General features: G+C 36.0%; 1 protein-coding gene across 1 annotated transcript in view; it reads left to right on the top strand.

The window, feature by feature from the left end:
• Nucleotides 1–17,931, top strand: part of LOC150084395 (cell adhesion molecule Dscam1-like) — a 326,343-nt gene that overhangs the window by 78,269 nt on the left and 230,143 nt on the right. Inside the window, 1 exon segment of the mRNA XM_090375201.1 lies at nucleotides 8,261–8,395. Coding sequence (XP_090231327.1) covers nucleotides 8,261–8,395 — 135 coding nt within the window.

The raw sequence follows: 17,931 nt of genomic DNA, 5'->3' as shown, positions 1-17,931 counted from the left end.
GGAGCATCAAAGAAAAAGGTCAGTCACATTTTTCAACGTGTATTGACTGTAAATTGCGTGTGGTATGTGGTCGATTTTCTGTTTTCTGGACGAAAAACCAGGGTTTCCGGAGATAAAAAAACATGCCACCCTCGCCTGATGCCTGCTAACTCAGCCACGTTGCGAAAAAGGCTCATAAAAATTCCTCTCATCAAAAATACCCGAACTCAGGTGTTTTTCACCTGGTGTGGGGAGGCAGTGATTCTACCAACTGTGCTACCCACGAGAGCCAAAACTTCGCCAGCATATCTCTCAAGCATGAGAAGATACTCTTTGATAACACGATAATTAAAATAAGTCTCAGACGTTGGCTTGATGTCCTGTCCATAATAGATATTCAGTACTGTTCTCTAGAGTATGAGCTTAGAATTAGAGAGCACAATGAGGCATATCTTCCCACCTTATTTTAAGATTCTCCTATGCCAAACCAAGGTTTTGAGCTACTTGGTTATAATTCTTTCCTGAACAAGTTACTTATAAATTTCACTAGTTATGAACATGATGATTGTCAAATAGGCCCTTAATTTTGCAACCACGTACACCACCGTAATCTAATATAATAAAGTATTATAATGGAGTGTCTCGTTACCACACAATGCAGCTTCCTACAAAGTGCCAATGAATATTTTCAGTTTCATATTCGAATAACATATTAATACATGTAAATATATACGTTTTCATTTCCTTTTATGAACTACATCGCTGATACACCGCGATAGGCAATTTAAATGATACCAAATTGGGGTGGAGTTTCTCTAAATACGTTGATTTATATTCATGAAAAACGGATGAAATATTTTATACATCAGATACGAAATAAATAAAAGAAATATGCGCTTTGGGAAATTTTAATCCAAGTTAAAGAGAAATGATTATACTCAGGACTCAATGATGGACACAGCGTTTATTGCTTCTGTTACCATACAAGGAGATATTAAATTAATACCAAGTTCAAAAAAGAACACTGCTTCTTCGTCCGAACACCTTATTTTTTTCTCTTTTCTTAATCCCCTTTTCCAAACCATTGCATTAAAAATGATGTATACAGCTTCGACTACAATTGAGTTTCTGATCATTTTTTCACTAGTGCCGAAGTTCTTTAAGAGTTTTTTCTCTCTCTCTCCTTTCTTCATAAGTACTTAGCCTTTTTTTTTTTTTTTTTTTTGAAGAGAGAGAACTTTAACAACCTTCCACTTTTCTCTGCAAATTTAGATTCCTCACCCTTTCTCAAAGTAACAAAACAAACATTCTCCCACAAACTGATAGCTGTAATTACGATAAAGCTTGAAGTGCATAATGATATAGCTGCTCTGGGCGGATGCGCAGATAGAGGGAAAAAGAGAGAAAAAAGAAAAGAAAGACATAATCACTCTACGATTCTACTCATCACGCAACGTAATGAGAAATGAGCACAGAATAACATAATACCCTTCGTGCTCTGAATAATTAAGTGGGTTCGTTAAAGGCGCAAGTTCTCAGCGAGCACCGTCCTCCCCTTTTACTATAACGCTTGTCTGCCCACCCGTCGATTCAACTACTCAAAGGCAGAACAAAGAAGCTAGAAGATGTGATATAAAAATATATTATAGAACCCAATGTGTCCGAAGAGGCTATAACCATACGCTGCATTAGATTATATAGGCTCATATTTTCTTAAAGACAATCTTTGTCTTTAATTTCTAATGCGTCATCGTTATTCTCTAGGCGAATAAGACTTACAGTGTCGTAAATTGTTTACAACATCGAGGCTTTTCATATTAGAGGCTTTTGTGTAAGGCTGGAACTGTTTACAAGTCATTAGGAATTTTTCCAAGAAAACTGCCGAAATGCAAACAATTAAAATTGGCAATGACCGTAAAAAAAGCAGATCGCGTAGGCTAGGCACTGTTTAAGCCCCTCGATCAACAGTTTATAGATAAACAAGGTGTTTCAGAGCCGAACAAAAAACGATGGACGCTTCACGAAGAAACTGAAGTCTGTAAAAGTATCTCAACTCTCATAAATCACAATGACGGACGCTATCTGGAAAAGCCCAACTGAGTTAAGCTACAAAAGGGAAAAAAATCTCGTTTGGAAATCGTTAAATAAATACGAACGTTGTGAGTTTTTTTCCCCCTTTCTATTCAAAGTGATTGATTGATTGCGATCCGCGGAGACAAACACAGGACCTAATGGATATTTACATGGGCAGAAGATGAAGGGGCTATCTCACACAGCCAGGATGGTGTACTCACTTGGTTCTATCACTTTTTTGTCCACTGACGAGAAGATTGCTTTAAAGGAATTGGCTTTTCACGAAAAAAAATATATTTTCAGTGTTTATCTTTTAAGATTCAACAAAGTAATTCCGGTAGCTGAGACCTATCAAAAGAAATATTGTAAAATCGAAAAGAAATATTTTTTAATTATTTATTTAAGTTAATTAATTCGCAATAAATGTATTTGTATTATAATGCTTTTAAGGTTAGCAATAAAAGGAATTTAAAATATAGTTCACAAGTCATTAATTAATTAAATGCTTTTGGTATAAATAATTTATCTAAAAGATTATTTAAAGTTCAAATTGTCATGATTGACGTTGAAAATCATATTTAGAAAGTTTTGTTTCAAGAATTTCATTTAAAGTGAAAATTTTAAAATAAATAAATCCAGAAATTTCACAAAATTTAGTTTTAAAATTAAACTTGAATTTAAGTAAATTTAGCTTTCCAAACCTTTGAAAATTTTAGCTTTACAAACCTTAGAAATTTAGCTTTCCAAACCTTTGAAAATTTTAGCTTTCCAAACCTTTGAAAATTTTAGCTTTCCAAATCTTTGAAATTTAGCTTTCAATTAACCTTTGTGAAACAATACAATCTTACTTTTTAAGATTTCATAGTTTTCGAAAAAAAAATGTCAACAATTTAAAATAGGTCTTCAAATTTTCAGCTAAAACCTGCTTTAAATTTTCCTTGAAAATTTAGAACTATGAGACAACTGGCTTACTCCTGTTCTCCTAAGAAGATTATGCTTTTTCTCTTAAGACACAACACATACACCATAAAACTTATTACACGCGTTGTTGCTAAAGGTGATTATTTTTTCAAATTGCATATTGAATTCTTTAAAATATTTAAACATCACCTGCAACACTTCAAGGTTGGCCCTCTTGCCCATTATTAAACTGCGTTGCGAAATGTGGGGAGGCACATAAAAATTGTGTAACGTAATATTTATTTGCTCCCCTAGGAGTTTTATCTTAAATATAGTCTGTAGTAATATATGTGGAGTTTTGTTAACTTTCATGTCAAAACCTCATGGTTCTGATTCTCTTTAAATTGCCTGTGCGCCAAGACTGTTTTCTTGTATGGATGTTAAAACTCTACAGTGAACTTTAGAAACCTTTTAAAGGAGGGAAGAAGAGATAGAGAGATTTCTAGTTAAGGAATGACAACTCGCTCCAGTGTTTGAAATTTTGAATGAATTGGTTCCACTCACCAAATAAATATACGTAGCAGCATGCCAAGACTAAAAGGAAGAGAAAAGAATTTAAAAAAATGCATCATTCACTTGAAATACTTTGAGTTAACGAAGTTTTCTGGAGTGGGATAAATAAAAAGTGAAAAACACTCATAAATCATCGTTGGGTGAGGTTTTTAAGAGAATTCGACCTCTTACAAATACAAGCGCACCTGGAATTGACAACTAATTCAACAGAAAGTTGAAGACACCCACTCGCCTTCGGGGAAGATCTAGCCTGTCTTCACCATGAAACTTTATTAAAAGCGGACGAGGAAGAGAACTGTTAATTATAATACCTTTCACCAACACCCCAGCATGAGCAGACTGACAGGTTTCTTCAACGTAACCGTAATGGGGTAAGGTGTTTTGCGAGCATCAAGAAAAAAAAAAAGCAGAAACCATGAAAATACAGTGCCTACTCAGGCATGAAAATGAACAAGAAGATGCACGTGGAGGACGATCTGTTCGCGGGTTGAAACAATGATAGACACTGTTTATTAATTATCTTAAAGAAACTCCTTGAAGTTGGTGAAGAAATAAAAAAACCGATAATGAATTGACGAAGAAGGAAGGGAAAAAATTCCATCTAATCATTATTTTTTTATTTACTGTAATAATTTTAAAGTTTTTAATTATTTAAAGCAACTGAGATATTTTAATTGCTCTATCTATTAACTGATAATCAGTGGATGCACGTCTCGGAGCGGTAAGAGCTCGTTAGGATAAAATACTTCATCCTACTATCCCCCCAGCCAAACCGCCTTTTTTATGACTGCATAACTTCCCTAAAACAGTTCCAGCTGGTTGTTAGTCAATTTTACATCAGTTGTGACGCGAAACATTGTAGGAGAGCAAACATTCAAAGAAAATCTAAAAACATAAAGGAATAGTTGGGCTATGGAATCAACAACAGGTGAAGAAACAGCATGTAACAAAGTCTACCTAGCTATCCCAAGATAATCTATCAACAATTTCAAGTTATGCAGAAATCCTCGAAGTTTTTCATTCGATATATTTCCCCTCAGGGATTGGGAGGCATCCTAGAGGATAAGCCACTTCAATTGAAAGCTTGAACCTGCCTACATCTTCTCAAAACTGGTTTTTTAACGTGAATTTATTTCTTCGCCAGTTCTTCCCTGAGGGTGTTTTTAACGATCCATAACCCTAAAATTGATTTAAGCTAAACTATTGTTTGACAGTGGGCAAACAGCGTTTGAGAAAATTTCTAATACTTTCCGGAAATTCTTCATCTTCAAACCTTACTTCGCCATCTGATGTTTACATAAACGTGAGAGGAATTGCAAGGGAAAGAAAGTAGTAAAAAAAAATAAAGTAAGCCCAAAAGTTTCCTATACGAATTCTCTTCCAGCAGGAGAAAAAAAAAACTTCAATTTCCTCAGTCTGGTTTAGAAAGTGGAACGGGAATGCTGGCGCGTGGTGTTCCGCTCTCCCCGTTCAAAGGAATATGCTTTCTTTGGTTGGATGAGCGCTACACCCCCGAGGTGAGTAGCTGGATTTCTTCCTCCGGTATTCCAAACGCACGTGGATATCTTTTACAAATTTCATCTGCCCTTGAATACGACTTCTATATTAAACTTTAAGCAAACATTACGATCGCCCCAAAAATTTTTATCTTATTTTGAATTACGAAATGAACATTTTATAGAAATTCGTCCAATGTTGTTAATAATGCATTTCCCGTTTATGGTTTACATAACATAAATAAATATTGCACGCTTATACCAGATATGTTGGAAATATGTACTCCGAAATATAGCCAACAAATATATTCCACAAGCTGAAAATAGAAAAATTCAGCTTACTCCTAGAAAATCCGTTTGGACTTATTGCTTCGTGGGCCTGGAATCATTTTTAAATTCCAGTTAGAAGTAATGAAGAACATATCGTGCAATAATTATGATACGCTATCGTTAAATATTAGCGCTTCAAATGGCCAGTCCCTTGAAAAGCACTTCCATTCATATATTGCAGTATTCTCTTATGATAGTCATTGAACGGTATACAATGTAATCAGTTATTTATTATTTGATTTAATATACGGTGTAGCAAAGAGAATCTGATAATATGTAGTTGTCAGTAAATAGTTTGTAAGTTGTTTTATCTTTAAGTTAAAAAAATGCAGAATCTATTTAATCAATGAATCATAACCTCAATTTTCAAATTAAAATGCTATATTCAGCGATCAAAATAATAATACTAGCCGAGTTATATAGCTGAAATATCTAGCTGCAATGTGTATTAGTAAAATACATTATACCGTTAATTTTATCTTTGAGAAAATCCATTATTTTGCATTAAAACGTATACGAGATATGTCTGATGTAATTCTCATATATTCGTGGCTTTGATCTGACCTTCATTTTCGAGGTCAGGCCATGTGCTTTAATTTGACCTTCATTCTCGAGAAGATGAACTCATTGTGCATTGATTTCACCTTTACTCTCATGAAAATGAGACAACGTCTTGATCTGAATTTCATCCTGAAGTTCAGATCATTATGCATTGATTTGACCTCCATTCTCGTAAAGGTCAGATCAAATCAATTTCCAATCTGAAAGCTTTACTGCTAAACTTGCTGCGAATTTTCTTCAATTTGGCTAAGCTTCTGGCATCAGTTTTTCTGTTCTTATGAGACAAAAACTTTTTGTCTCATAAGAACAGTAAACTGATGTAGCGCTGCATGAGAGTACTTTGAAGGGAATAAACATTGAAATTGTTGTATTTAAAATAATAAATGGTTTAAAACATATATTTAAGCAGCATAAATGGCGTACATAAAAAAATTGTCTTTGTTTACTTTGTTATAAACAATCATCACTTCAATTAGATCGAGAGTTTCAAATAAAATATTACTTTATTAATTAAAATGTGCTTTGTGTTTTTTCCTCAAAAATAATCTACACAATTCCCATCTGATATCTGTTTTCATATTTCTACATCATTCATCACCTTTATGGTTAGCTTTTTTTGTATAAAATACTCGCGGATATTACAATATGAAGAAGCCATGGCTTTTACCATTTTTCATCTGCTACGCACAGAAGGTTTATCTCCAGTTCTTGTGGGGATGGGTTTATTATTCCCTCCCTCGTTTCAGTAAATTAAACTGACAAATTTTCTATCGTGTTACAGAGAATAACTCAGACATGGCTTGCTTTTGATTAGTCTCTTCCTGTTTCAAGAAATTAATGCCGTTTTCCATTTGAATTTTCATAATAGCTTTTTTCTTTTGCAATCTTCTGGATTAACTTTTATAATTTCTTTTAAGTTTCTTTGTCTTAATAGCAAAGCGGTATTGATTTTTATGATGGCTTTTGGGTTTTGTGAATGTTTATTAGAAGATACTGAAAATTAAACTTCTCTTATTCTTTTGTTTCATTACAAGTACAGAAAGTGTAGACAAATCCAACCCGCTCTTCTTTCTTTCGAAGAAAATGGAATTTTATAACAGATCGCGAATCAAGTCTTTGATAACGTACTTAAATTACTTTTAAGTAACTTGAAATAATAATAAAATATTAAAATATAAATTGAAAATATGTTTAGTACAGAGTAAATATTAAAAAATATGTAAAACCGGGAAGGGACTAGTTTCAATTCATCTTATAGAAATTGTTGCATCTGAGAATGTGGCAATCTGATGCTCAAAATTTCAATTCAATTTCAATTCAATTTTTAGCTGGATTGCACGAGTTAAGTACTGCATAGGTACAGAATGGAATAGAATGGTCAGGACAGATATATGACCTGCCATCTAAACCCTCCACTTGAAAAACGAAGTATTAACGAGCATCCGAGTGTCTCAAAATATCCTCAATTATTCACAACTCTGAACTTGGTCTTGGTCCAAATCTGCTGGAGTAAGCTGATAAAGCATCGTTGCCGCCCTGGTGAAAAGAACATATTTAATATACTGCACAGAGAGGAGGGACGAATGGGGGAAGTGGTTATATTTAGCAATATGTAGGTCAGTACATACATCATATGTTTGGATAATACATTTAAATTTGAAAGAAGGCACTAAAAAGATTGGCAATAAACCCACTACTTAGAACTAACAAAACTTTGTAGTTCTGAAATTAGATTAATTGTCTTAACCGAGACACTTAAGCAATTAAAAGAACATTATAATATAAATGACGTAGGAGACAGTCTTATGTAATGCTGGCTCCTATATTCGAGCTTTGTTCTGACCTTCATTCCGAGAAGGTCGGATCAGTGTGCTTTAATATGACTTTTATTCCTATAGTCAGGCAATGTCCTGATGTGAACCTTGATTTGACCTTCATTCTCGAGAAGGTCGGATTACTGTGCCTTAATATGACTTTCATTCCTGTAAAGTCAGACAATGTCGTGATCTGAACGTTGATCTGACCTGACAATTCTAAAGGTAAGGTCAATTCGTTGCGCTTTGATCTGACCTTCGTTCTCGTAAAGGTCACATTAAATCAGGATCAAATGCCTACTACGATTTTAACTGCTGGTATGTCAAAGTGGCTGCGATTGATTCGTCATTGATATCAATTATTCTGAAGATGAGGTAGCTAACGAATTCTTCGAAACGTTAGTGGAATTAAAATATTGCGATACTTATTTAATTAATACATTTATTAAGGGAATAATTTTAAACAAAAGACAGAGTGACTTGGAGATACTTTATTTTATACATTTACAGGTTACAGTGGAAATAAATATCAAGCCTTTAGTTCAGGGAGTCTTCACATATCGTATGCCGAACGATCCGATGGTGACAGACGCTACCGATGTCAAGTGGAGAACACCTTGACAGGAGAAAAAGTGGTCAGTTCGGGCTGGGGGAGGCTAAAAGTGGCAGGTAAGAAAACGTATTCTTTTATTTAAATAGAGAGTGCGTACAATGAATACTTATGCCTTTATTAGCGGTATGCACTGTTCACCTGTGCTTTTGAAGACGTTTTTTTCGCAGCATCCGTCCGTGTTGAACCACGCACCTGTCATAAACAGATGTGTAATTGTCAGGTGAGCCGTCTGACAGGGAGTCGCCGCAGAAACAACGTCAGCTGGGGTTGATATCTGACATCCAGACATGACTGCACGTCTAACCACAGGTCACTGTTATTACCGGTTCCTTTTTTTTTTTTATCCAGAAGAAAGCCTTTTTTTCCCCTCCCTCCATCTTTTCACATGTTGCAATAAACGGAGAAGAAATTACGGCGCATTAGATTTGAAACTCAAGTTTCTGAAGCAAGCGGAATGGGGTTATTAAATCGGCGAACACACTTGTTCCAATCTGGTGTCGTACAAGCGTTAACTTAGATATTACAGGATTAACTCAGTTGATGTAATTTTAACGCAACAACCAAAAATACGTCCTGTTTCACTTTGACAGTAGCCGCTTTCTATCTGACGTGTCGAAACCTTGTTACAAGTTTCGCACTCTGAACTCATTACACGTACGCTGGCGTGTCCATTGTTCCCGCGAAAATTAACGTCTGGTGCAGTTATTTTTGACTGATATGCCTGCCACCCTAATTCAAATGTATCAGCTATTCGATGCCCTTACTGAAGGAATTTAAATTATAAACGGGCGACGCTATTAACGTAATAGAAACATTCAATGTGGGATTTATCATCGAGCATAAGTGACTGAATAATGGCAGACAGTATTTATAATTTTTTAAACAAAAATTAATGAATAGGAATTGGACTTTTTAATGTTAATGTCTATAACGTATATGTAGATTATAGACGTTACCATCCAACTGAAGGTACAAATATTTTACAAATATTCATAATATTATTGTTAAGCGCCAAGGCGTCACTGTTGTCTGTAATTGTGTGTACTGTAAAGTCGGTTTGCTAAAACAAATAAACTACAGCCGTGATTACAGCAAAACGTGGTATGCTGTAGAAGGCTGAGGTCCGATCGTTATAAAATTTCCTCGTTCGCAAGGCAAAGCAGCAAACCAAATCCCTGGGGTGTGAAAGTTGTATATAGGGAGGTTTGCCTATTATATGACACTATGAAAATTTAGTAAAGGCAGTTCTGGTGTGGCCGAAGCATTGTGTACAATGATTCAAGAGAAGGAAGATCCATCTCAGCCACAAACATTGCCATTGTGGCTAAAGTGGAACAGCTAATTCCTGAAGACAGTCGTGTGGGTATATGGTGACCAAAGAGTTTATAGCAAATGACTGTTGCGAAAAGAATTTTAGGCACATCAGCGACTTAGACCATATTGCTCCGTATATAATATGCCTCTATAACAGTGTGCGTTCTTTGGTCGATTTGTCTGTCTTTGCTGGAAGAAAAACCATTCTACCTTCGCCTGAGACCAACAAACAACAACGTTGTGAATAAAGACCAAAAAAATTTCTCTCGTTGTTGACGGAATTCAAATTCAGGCGATTTAACCATAATGCACATGTCTAAAGTGACAGTCCGATGGGTTCCGAGATTGTTGACATCTCCTCAAAAGCTCCACAGCAAAGAGTATTCCTCACAATTGTTGGAGCTTTGTAGAGAGAGTGTTGATTTTTTGTCCGAATTGTGGCAGTGGATGAGTTTTGCGTAAAGCACCGTGACCAGAAATAAACAAGGTGAGCAAAAATGAAAATACATCTACACCAACTCAAAAAAGCCAAGGTTCAATTGTCTGCCAAACAAGGTCACATTTTCAATCTTTTAAGACTCTAAAGGTAAAAATTACCTGGCAAAGAACAACAGCATCACTGCTAAGTACAATACTCGAGAAAGTTAACACGTAGAAAACATGATGTAACTCGTGCATCTTCAAATGAAGACAAAATTTAGTGTGGTGGTGCACCATAGAATAACGATGAAATGAGGAGACAGCGAGCAACTTCGGACATGCATAAGGGCTATTTAAGGGGCTGTATAAGAATTATCAAGAGGGTCACATTACAGAAATCAATATAAGATGCTCGACATTATGGTCACGTGAAAGTACGGCGTATGATACCCTAAAACGGCTAAACAGGTCTGACAGCGGTGAACCATGCTCCTATTCTTCTACCAGCCCAGATTTTAGCTTACCATGTGACCGAGGGGTTGGCTGTCAGCGTGCAACGCGACGCCTTTGGGCATAGCGTTGTTCGATCTGATTTAAGCTTGGTGATCGTGCTGGCCATGGCGGTCGTTGGATATTTTCAGTTTCAATATATTGTTCCGCCACGTGAGCTCTATGTGCAGTGTCGTTGCCGTGCATGAAAAGAATATCTGGTCCAAACGCACCCCTAAAAGTCACACCCCGAGGTTCGAGGATCTGTTCTCCATACTTCTGCTCAGTTAGCATATCCTATAAAAAACATGAAAAGGGATGAGGCTGCTGATCATTATTCAGCTCCACACGACAACACCACCTCCACCATAAGTGTCACTTTCTCTGATGTTGGAGGGGTGGTACTGCATTCCCTGTTGTCGCTAGATGAAATATTGTCTAGAATCTGTTTGTAGGCTAAAACGGAACTCATCAGAGAACAAAATTGTACCCCATTTTTCAGGGCTCAAAGTCCTGACATGTTCATTGCGCCAGTTTCGACGAGGTGGTGGTTTGGGGTTAAAGGGATACAAACCACTTTGCGTAAAGTGGCTTGTATCCCTTTGCGTAAAGTCCAATTGAATTGAGCCTTATTTATATAGTCTGGTTGGGAATATTTTCATCTGTGGCCAGAGCAACCTGAAGAGACAGTTGATGACAGAACATCGTAGGGTTCCGTCTTGCTGTTAGCGCCAGATAGCGGTCTATTATGTTGACGTAGCCCTCGGGCGACTTTGGCCAACCCTTCTTGTGATGGTTCCTATCCTGAACTTGCTTTCATAGTGCCGAGACGACACTGCATGACACATTAAGCCAACGTGCCACATCCGTCTGCCTGGCTTACAGTCGTTCAACAGCCAGCCATCTCAAAGAATCATCTAAACAACTATGGCTTGCCATCCTGATTATTAGAGATGTGTCTGTCCCACTGGGCAAGCTAAAAATGGAATGAAGCGATGTGGTTGCAACCCGTGATTTTATAAGCATGAATAATTGGCATAATGCACGCCTCTGCAACCTGGTAGATCGATTTCTAATACTCGATATTTGATATAATTGGCATCCTGGCATGCAAATTCCGATTGTCCAATAAAAATTGATCTATCTGGTTATAGAAGCGCGCAATGTTTTTCAAGAATATTTTGTTCTGTTAATTTTGTTGAGAAGTGCAAAACAAAACCTCCTGGGAGAGTTAAAAGTGGTTAATGAGTTAAATTGACGCAGAAAGCTATCTAAAGGTATCTTCCACCTGTCTAACAACCACAAAGCTGCTCTTACAGCGGACCTTGCAATCAGGTTTCGCTTCGAAAATCTGCAGCGCTCACTTTATTCTCCTAACATCTCACCTTCAGACTTCTTCCTCTTTCCTAAAAAGAAGAAACCATTACGGGATAGCAGGTTTCAGGTTTATGAAGAAGTAATTAATGAAGTGGAAGCCTGGTTTTCTGTTGAAAGTGAATCTATTCAAGAGGCCTGGAAGAGCTTATCTGTAGATGGGAAAGATGTTATTTGTTAGATGCTCTAGAATATACATAGCTACATAGGAAATATGAAATTGCCAGCAAAGTTTCAAATCCCTAATTCAAACCTCTCTAGATGTGGGTAAATATTTTTGATCTCTCCTAGTAAATTCTACCACAAGTAATGGATAAATTGGCATTTAATTTTTTTTTTTTTTTGTTCCATCACTGACAGGCAAAAAAAAATTCTTCCTGAAATAAACAGCAAATTCGGAAACGATTTCTTCGTTTTATTGGTTCCAGCTAATTTTAATTTCGTGGAATAGCAATTTAAATTAGTGCTTCAACCATTTCTTTGGCAAAAATAAAGAAAGAAGGAAGGGAAAATTTTATTTCATTGACTTCCAAAAAGAATACAATTGTTGTAGATGGCATGTCTGATGTTAAAGGAATAAAGATGTTTTCTTATTTCTTCCAAAACAATGAAGATACTTTAATGATACTCCTTTTATATAATGAGAACCCTTAAGATTTACTACGGAATTAAAACTTTTAATTGTATCCTCATGATAATCTTTACTTCTACCATCAGAAAAATTCTTCCATTTACAGAGTTTAATCATATGACTTCACTGATTTATTAGCCGTTGATCACCCAAAAGCATTTTTCTTTACTTGTGTTACTAATCACGCAGGAAGTTTTTTTTACAGATGAATAAATGTCGTTAATATTTCTCAAGATCTAACAACCAAAGGAAATCATAAATCGAATAGCCAATAGATTCCTTGTACTCCATGAGAGATCGACAAGTTGTCTGGTATGGCATTTTTAAAAGACTCTATCTCTCAAAAAAAATTCAACATCAGTGATGGAAGTTGTCTAGAAAATGACCTCGTAGTAATCCTAATATTCATTAATTAGCTTTAGCGTATATTAACACTGCTTAGGCCACGGTTAACAATTTCTTCTAGTAGCTTCAAGACGGTACGTGGAAAATGAGTTTTAAGAATATCCGACAAACTTCCCTCACCGTGCGAAACCACAAATTAATCCTTCTCTTCTCCATATCCATCAGTGGTCATTAAAACTATTGCTACAGGGATTGTAGACGACAGCTTCTATTTTAAAGCTCATCTGTCATGGCGTTTTCAACAGCTTCCTTTGTTGAACACGTAAGAATGCCATTAATACACCATCTCGGTGTGACACATGGTACGGGATACATGCGCCTCTCTCTCAATTATTACGTAGTTTTGTTCATTTCGAAGTAAGTTGCAATCAGGCTTTAAACAAGGGAAAAGATGCTTGTAATAAATGGTCATTACCGCTTTCACGCGTTGGTAGAAGAACGAATTATTGCCCTCATAACTTTGTGGTTCTCGCAAACTTCCATGTAACTCGCATTTTTCAGTTAAATTTGCATCGCAACAGCCATTGGCTCCTCCATGGAAAATTCTGTAGCCGATCTCGATTTTGTTAAATCTTTCGTGAGATATTTTTATTAGTTCTTGAAAAATAATTGAAAATGAAATATTGTTATATCATTTACAAAAAATTGCTTTGGTAAAATTCTCTTCTAGTTTGAATTTTACTGACAAAGTTTGATCGTAACTCTGGATTTTTCTGACAAAGCTCGATTGTAAGTTAGATTTTTTTGAAGTTAGACTGTGATTTTTACTTTTTTTTCGAAAAACAGAATGTTGTATTTTTCATTTTGCCAAAATTCAATTTCTTTCTGACTTTTTAAAGTTCGACTATGATTTTGATTTTTCAAAAAGTTTTGATTTTTTTAGTCAAAATTTGATAAAAAATGTTTTGAGTTTTTTATTTTTTCAAGTTTGACCATTATTTTGACTTTTTTCGATAAAAGTTTTGCTTTTTTAAAGTTCGGTTGTATTTTTTTTATTTTTTTAGCTCAATTGTAGTTTTTTGTTTATTTTTTTAGCTCTATTGTAATTTTTTGTTTATTTTTTAGCTCTATTGTAGTTTTTTTGTTTATTTTTTAGCTCTATTGTAGTTTTTTGTTTATTTTTAGCTCTATTGTAGTTTTTTTGTTTATTTTTAGCTCTATTGTAGTTTTTTTTAAGTTCGAACATGATTTTGACTTCGAAAAAAATGACTATTTTTTTATTTTATTAAGTTTTCATTTTTAGCGAAGTCCTATTTTTATTTAATTTTTTTACAAAGTTTGTTTGTAATTTTGTTTTTTTTTTAAATCAAATTGATTTTCAATTTTAAAACAGTCGATTGTAATTTTTTCAACAAAGCTGAACTGCAGTTTTGAATTCTTTTCTGCTAAGTTTATTTAAGCTGCAATATTTTATTTTAATTTGAAAACTCATTATGCATTTTTGAAGTGATAATAACAGATATTATCATCATAAAGTCATTTTCTTAATTAAAGTCTTAATCTCAGAGCGATTTTTAAACACTTTTTTTTTTTTATCGAGCACATCTCCAGATTCCATGAGGCCCAATAAAGTATTGAGTCCGTTTAACATCCTTAAGACGGAAAGCTGCGTTCCATTTAGACTACGTTCATAAGTACCGTTTTTGTATCTTGTAACACCCATTCAGCGCGCATGTGGCACTTCGGGTTATTATTTTGCAATTGCCAGAAATCGGTGTATCCATTATATCTGTGTGCCAGTCCGGACCTAATGATGATCACTGTCCATCATTGTGGCTTTAAGTACTCATGTTTCCGAAGCTGGATATTCTACACGATCAGAAAATGATGGTTTTTATGTTCGATCTGGTATTTTAGAGGAAAAAAATAGAAAAAAGATTACTTACATCTGTAGGTATCATGTTTCTAACGATAATTGTGCGTTGGGGTAATGGGGGCGGAGTTTTTTGTTTGCTGATAATGTTTTTTTGGTAACAATAAACCCATTAGAACTACCACAAACAATTGGCAAGAGAACAATGCGACTCCTCAAATGACTTTTTGGATCGAATATGATCAAATTTAGAGGTTTATTTGGCAACGTTGGCTAAAGTCTCGTGTATGTAACTAATGTCTCGCTACAAGTTCGCAGTAAAGAGGTTTTAAGAGTGTCTAGTGTCAGTGGAAGGAAATATTACGCTTGAAGTGTTATTTACGAAACTTTACAAAAAAACGTTAACTGCGAAAACAAGTTCTCAGGTTACCCAAACGCTAATTGAGGTTGGGATGTTAGCAATAAACTCCGAGGAAACAATGGCTAGGAGGTATATGTGACGTGTGCAAGCTCGTCTGCATCCAGATGAGTGGAAAATCAAAAGTTTTCGAGAGAGAGATACTCTCCACTTTCCACCTGAGACCGTGTAATTATGTTCCTCTTCTCGCCCCCAAAAATACATTAAGAATTGCTTCTACCCTTGAAAGGGAACCTTCAGAAAGATGGTAGTCAGCTGTTCCCTGTCTTAAAAATATTCGATTTTATTAACAATTCATCATTGAGAATGTTATATTCTACCATGTTGATAAGACATTAAGTAATACACCACTGGCCAAAAATAAAAACCTTTAGTCCATAACAAGTAGGGCACCTTGTGCCCAAATTACAACCTATGCATGTCGTGACATGGGTCTGAGATGACTAGCTCCAGATCTGACTATTTTTAGCCGCTCTCAATAAAACTAGCTCTAGATTTGAAGCCTAATATCATTTTGAACTACGAAGCCTAATATCACTTTGAGACATTTTAAGTTGGATTCAAATCCAGAGAAATAGATGACCAGGTTAGATATTGGAAATCTTGAAAGTGATCCTCGAGCAATTCATATATTATTTTTACTCTGTGGATAGTTGTGTTGTCGTCTTGAAATAATCCATACCAATCAGGAAAAATATTAAGCATTGCAGAGTGAAGTTGTTCCGATACGACAGAAAGGTATTCGTTGGGGGAACCACGATGGTAAGAGCGGACTCAGCGTACTACTACCAGAACATACCTAATTACATGATACTACCTCTAGAAGCTTGAATTGTCGACATGGGACTGTCTGGATGCATGGCTTCATGAGATTCAGCCCTACACTTTAACTGTACTATTGGCTCAGAGTGTAAATCGAGACTCATCAGCCCGCATGATCTTTTTCCACTATATCATAGTCCAGTCTTGGCATTAACAGCACAACCCCGGTCCAATTTTCGATTTTTAACAAAACTAAGTGGCTTTTCTATAGGAACATGACCATCAAATCCATAGTTCGGCTGGAAATGTATCGTTCTTTGCCTGAATTGATATTTCTGTCATTTTCTACACACTTCACCTTACATTCTGAGGCACTATTCGCTTTTAATTCCAGCAGTCTAGTTCTTGGAGTACCGACTTCATGCTGCATTTCTTCCTTTTAGAGTTGCATCCTTCTTCCACTAACTGTATATTTTTGAGACGGTTGCTTTCGACACACCAGTGATTTCCTTTGTTTTCTCAATTATGGCTCCTGATGAACGTGCTCCAATGAAAACAACTTTCTAAAAATCGGAAAGATCATCTGTCTTCCTCATGACCTGTTCAACCAAAAAGTCCCTGAGAGCCTACTCTGATACCAACAAATCTGTGATAATTTACATTTGTATACTGCCGTACGTTTAACTATCTGTTGACACCAACTGCGCCAGTGTATCAAGTAACAGAATATGGAACTTGACACTGGTTAATGAACTTATTGCTCAGTTTCTCTTCACCAAGTATTCAACATATGCCGTTTTATTTCATCCTCTATAATATATCCTCTGTTATTTACTGTATTATTGTTGGTATAGTTTATATATCAGTAGGTGTTAACATCAACTTAAGAAAAGTCCTGATTTGCCTTCACTCATTTGTCTGTTACATGAATAATTATGCTACATCGGTAAAAAAATAATAAAAAGTATCCGTAAAAGTATTGTACCTCCCTCTTCAGCATTCGACGGCACTAGCCTTTGAAACAGTGTACATTACAGATCGATAAGCCCGAAGGGTGTTTTCCAATGTCCGTTTTCTGTATACTTTATCTTCAGCGCAAGTCACCGGATAATTTCCTAGGGCGTTGGAGAAACTAAGCGGACTCTCAGCTATCATTCACGTAGCTAAGATTTCTCGATCTCAACTCAGCGTATTGTTCGAATTCTATTCCCAGCTGTCAGTCTTTCAATTATCATTTATTTCAGTTGCATCCATCTTTTCAGTAATCAGCTTGGAAACAGTGGGTATATTTTTGACCTTATGGTATGCCTCATGGAGTTATGCCCGATGTGTCTTGAAGAATGGTCTTAGAGATAGTAAATGAGTGCTCTGTTACCTGTTTCAGATCTGAGCATCCAATGCTCTATCCATATGAATTTCTTTTACTGACTGAGTAGCACAGATGAAGAAATTTCGCTTTCACAGAGGCACAAGGATAAGGGAAATCGCTTTAATCATTTGGCGTTGCGCTTATTATTTCACATGCTTAGTCCCATTTGTATTGTTCAGATGATGTCTTTTTTTGAGTCCATCATTCCATGTCAACCCAAGTTAAGCATCTAGTTGAGGCTGGCTGATTGTAGAGTTTTAGGGGCATCAACAACTGAGGCCATATATAATGTTTGTAAATTGCATGTATTCTGTGGTCGATTTGCTGTTTACTGGGCGAAATATCCAAGTTTCCGGAAGGGAGGAACCATGCTACCTCCACCTGAGACCGACTAATTCAGCCACGTTATGAAAAAGACCCATAAAAATTCCTCGCGTCAAGGGCGGGATTCGAACTGAGGTCTTTTCTACCCGGACTGGGAAGGACGGTGATTATACCACCTGGGCCACACAAGAGGGCCTAGTTGAGGCTGCCAGTAGCTCAATAATGTTTCCGTTTACACATATTTCTTGATGTGCTTGAAGTAGTTTTGGCCTT

This window comes from Mastigoproctus giganteus, chromosome 6, assembly GCF_048544385.1.
Source record: "Mastigoproctus giganteus isolate SK-2022 chromosome 6, ASM4854438v1, whole genome shotgun sequence".
Lineage (NCBI taxonomy): Eukaryota > Metazoa > Arthropoda > Arachnida > Uropygi > Thelyphonidae > Mastigoproctus > Mastigoproctus giganteus.
The sequence above is the reverse complement of the archived record's forward strand: the minus strand, read 5'-3'. Positions and strand labels throughout refer to the sequence as shown.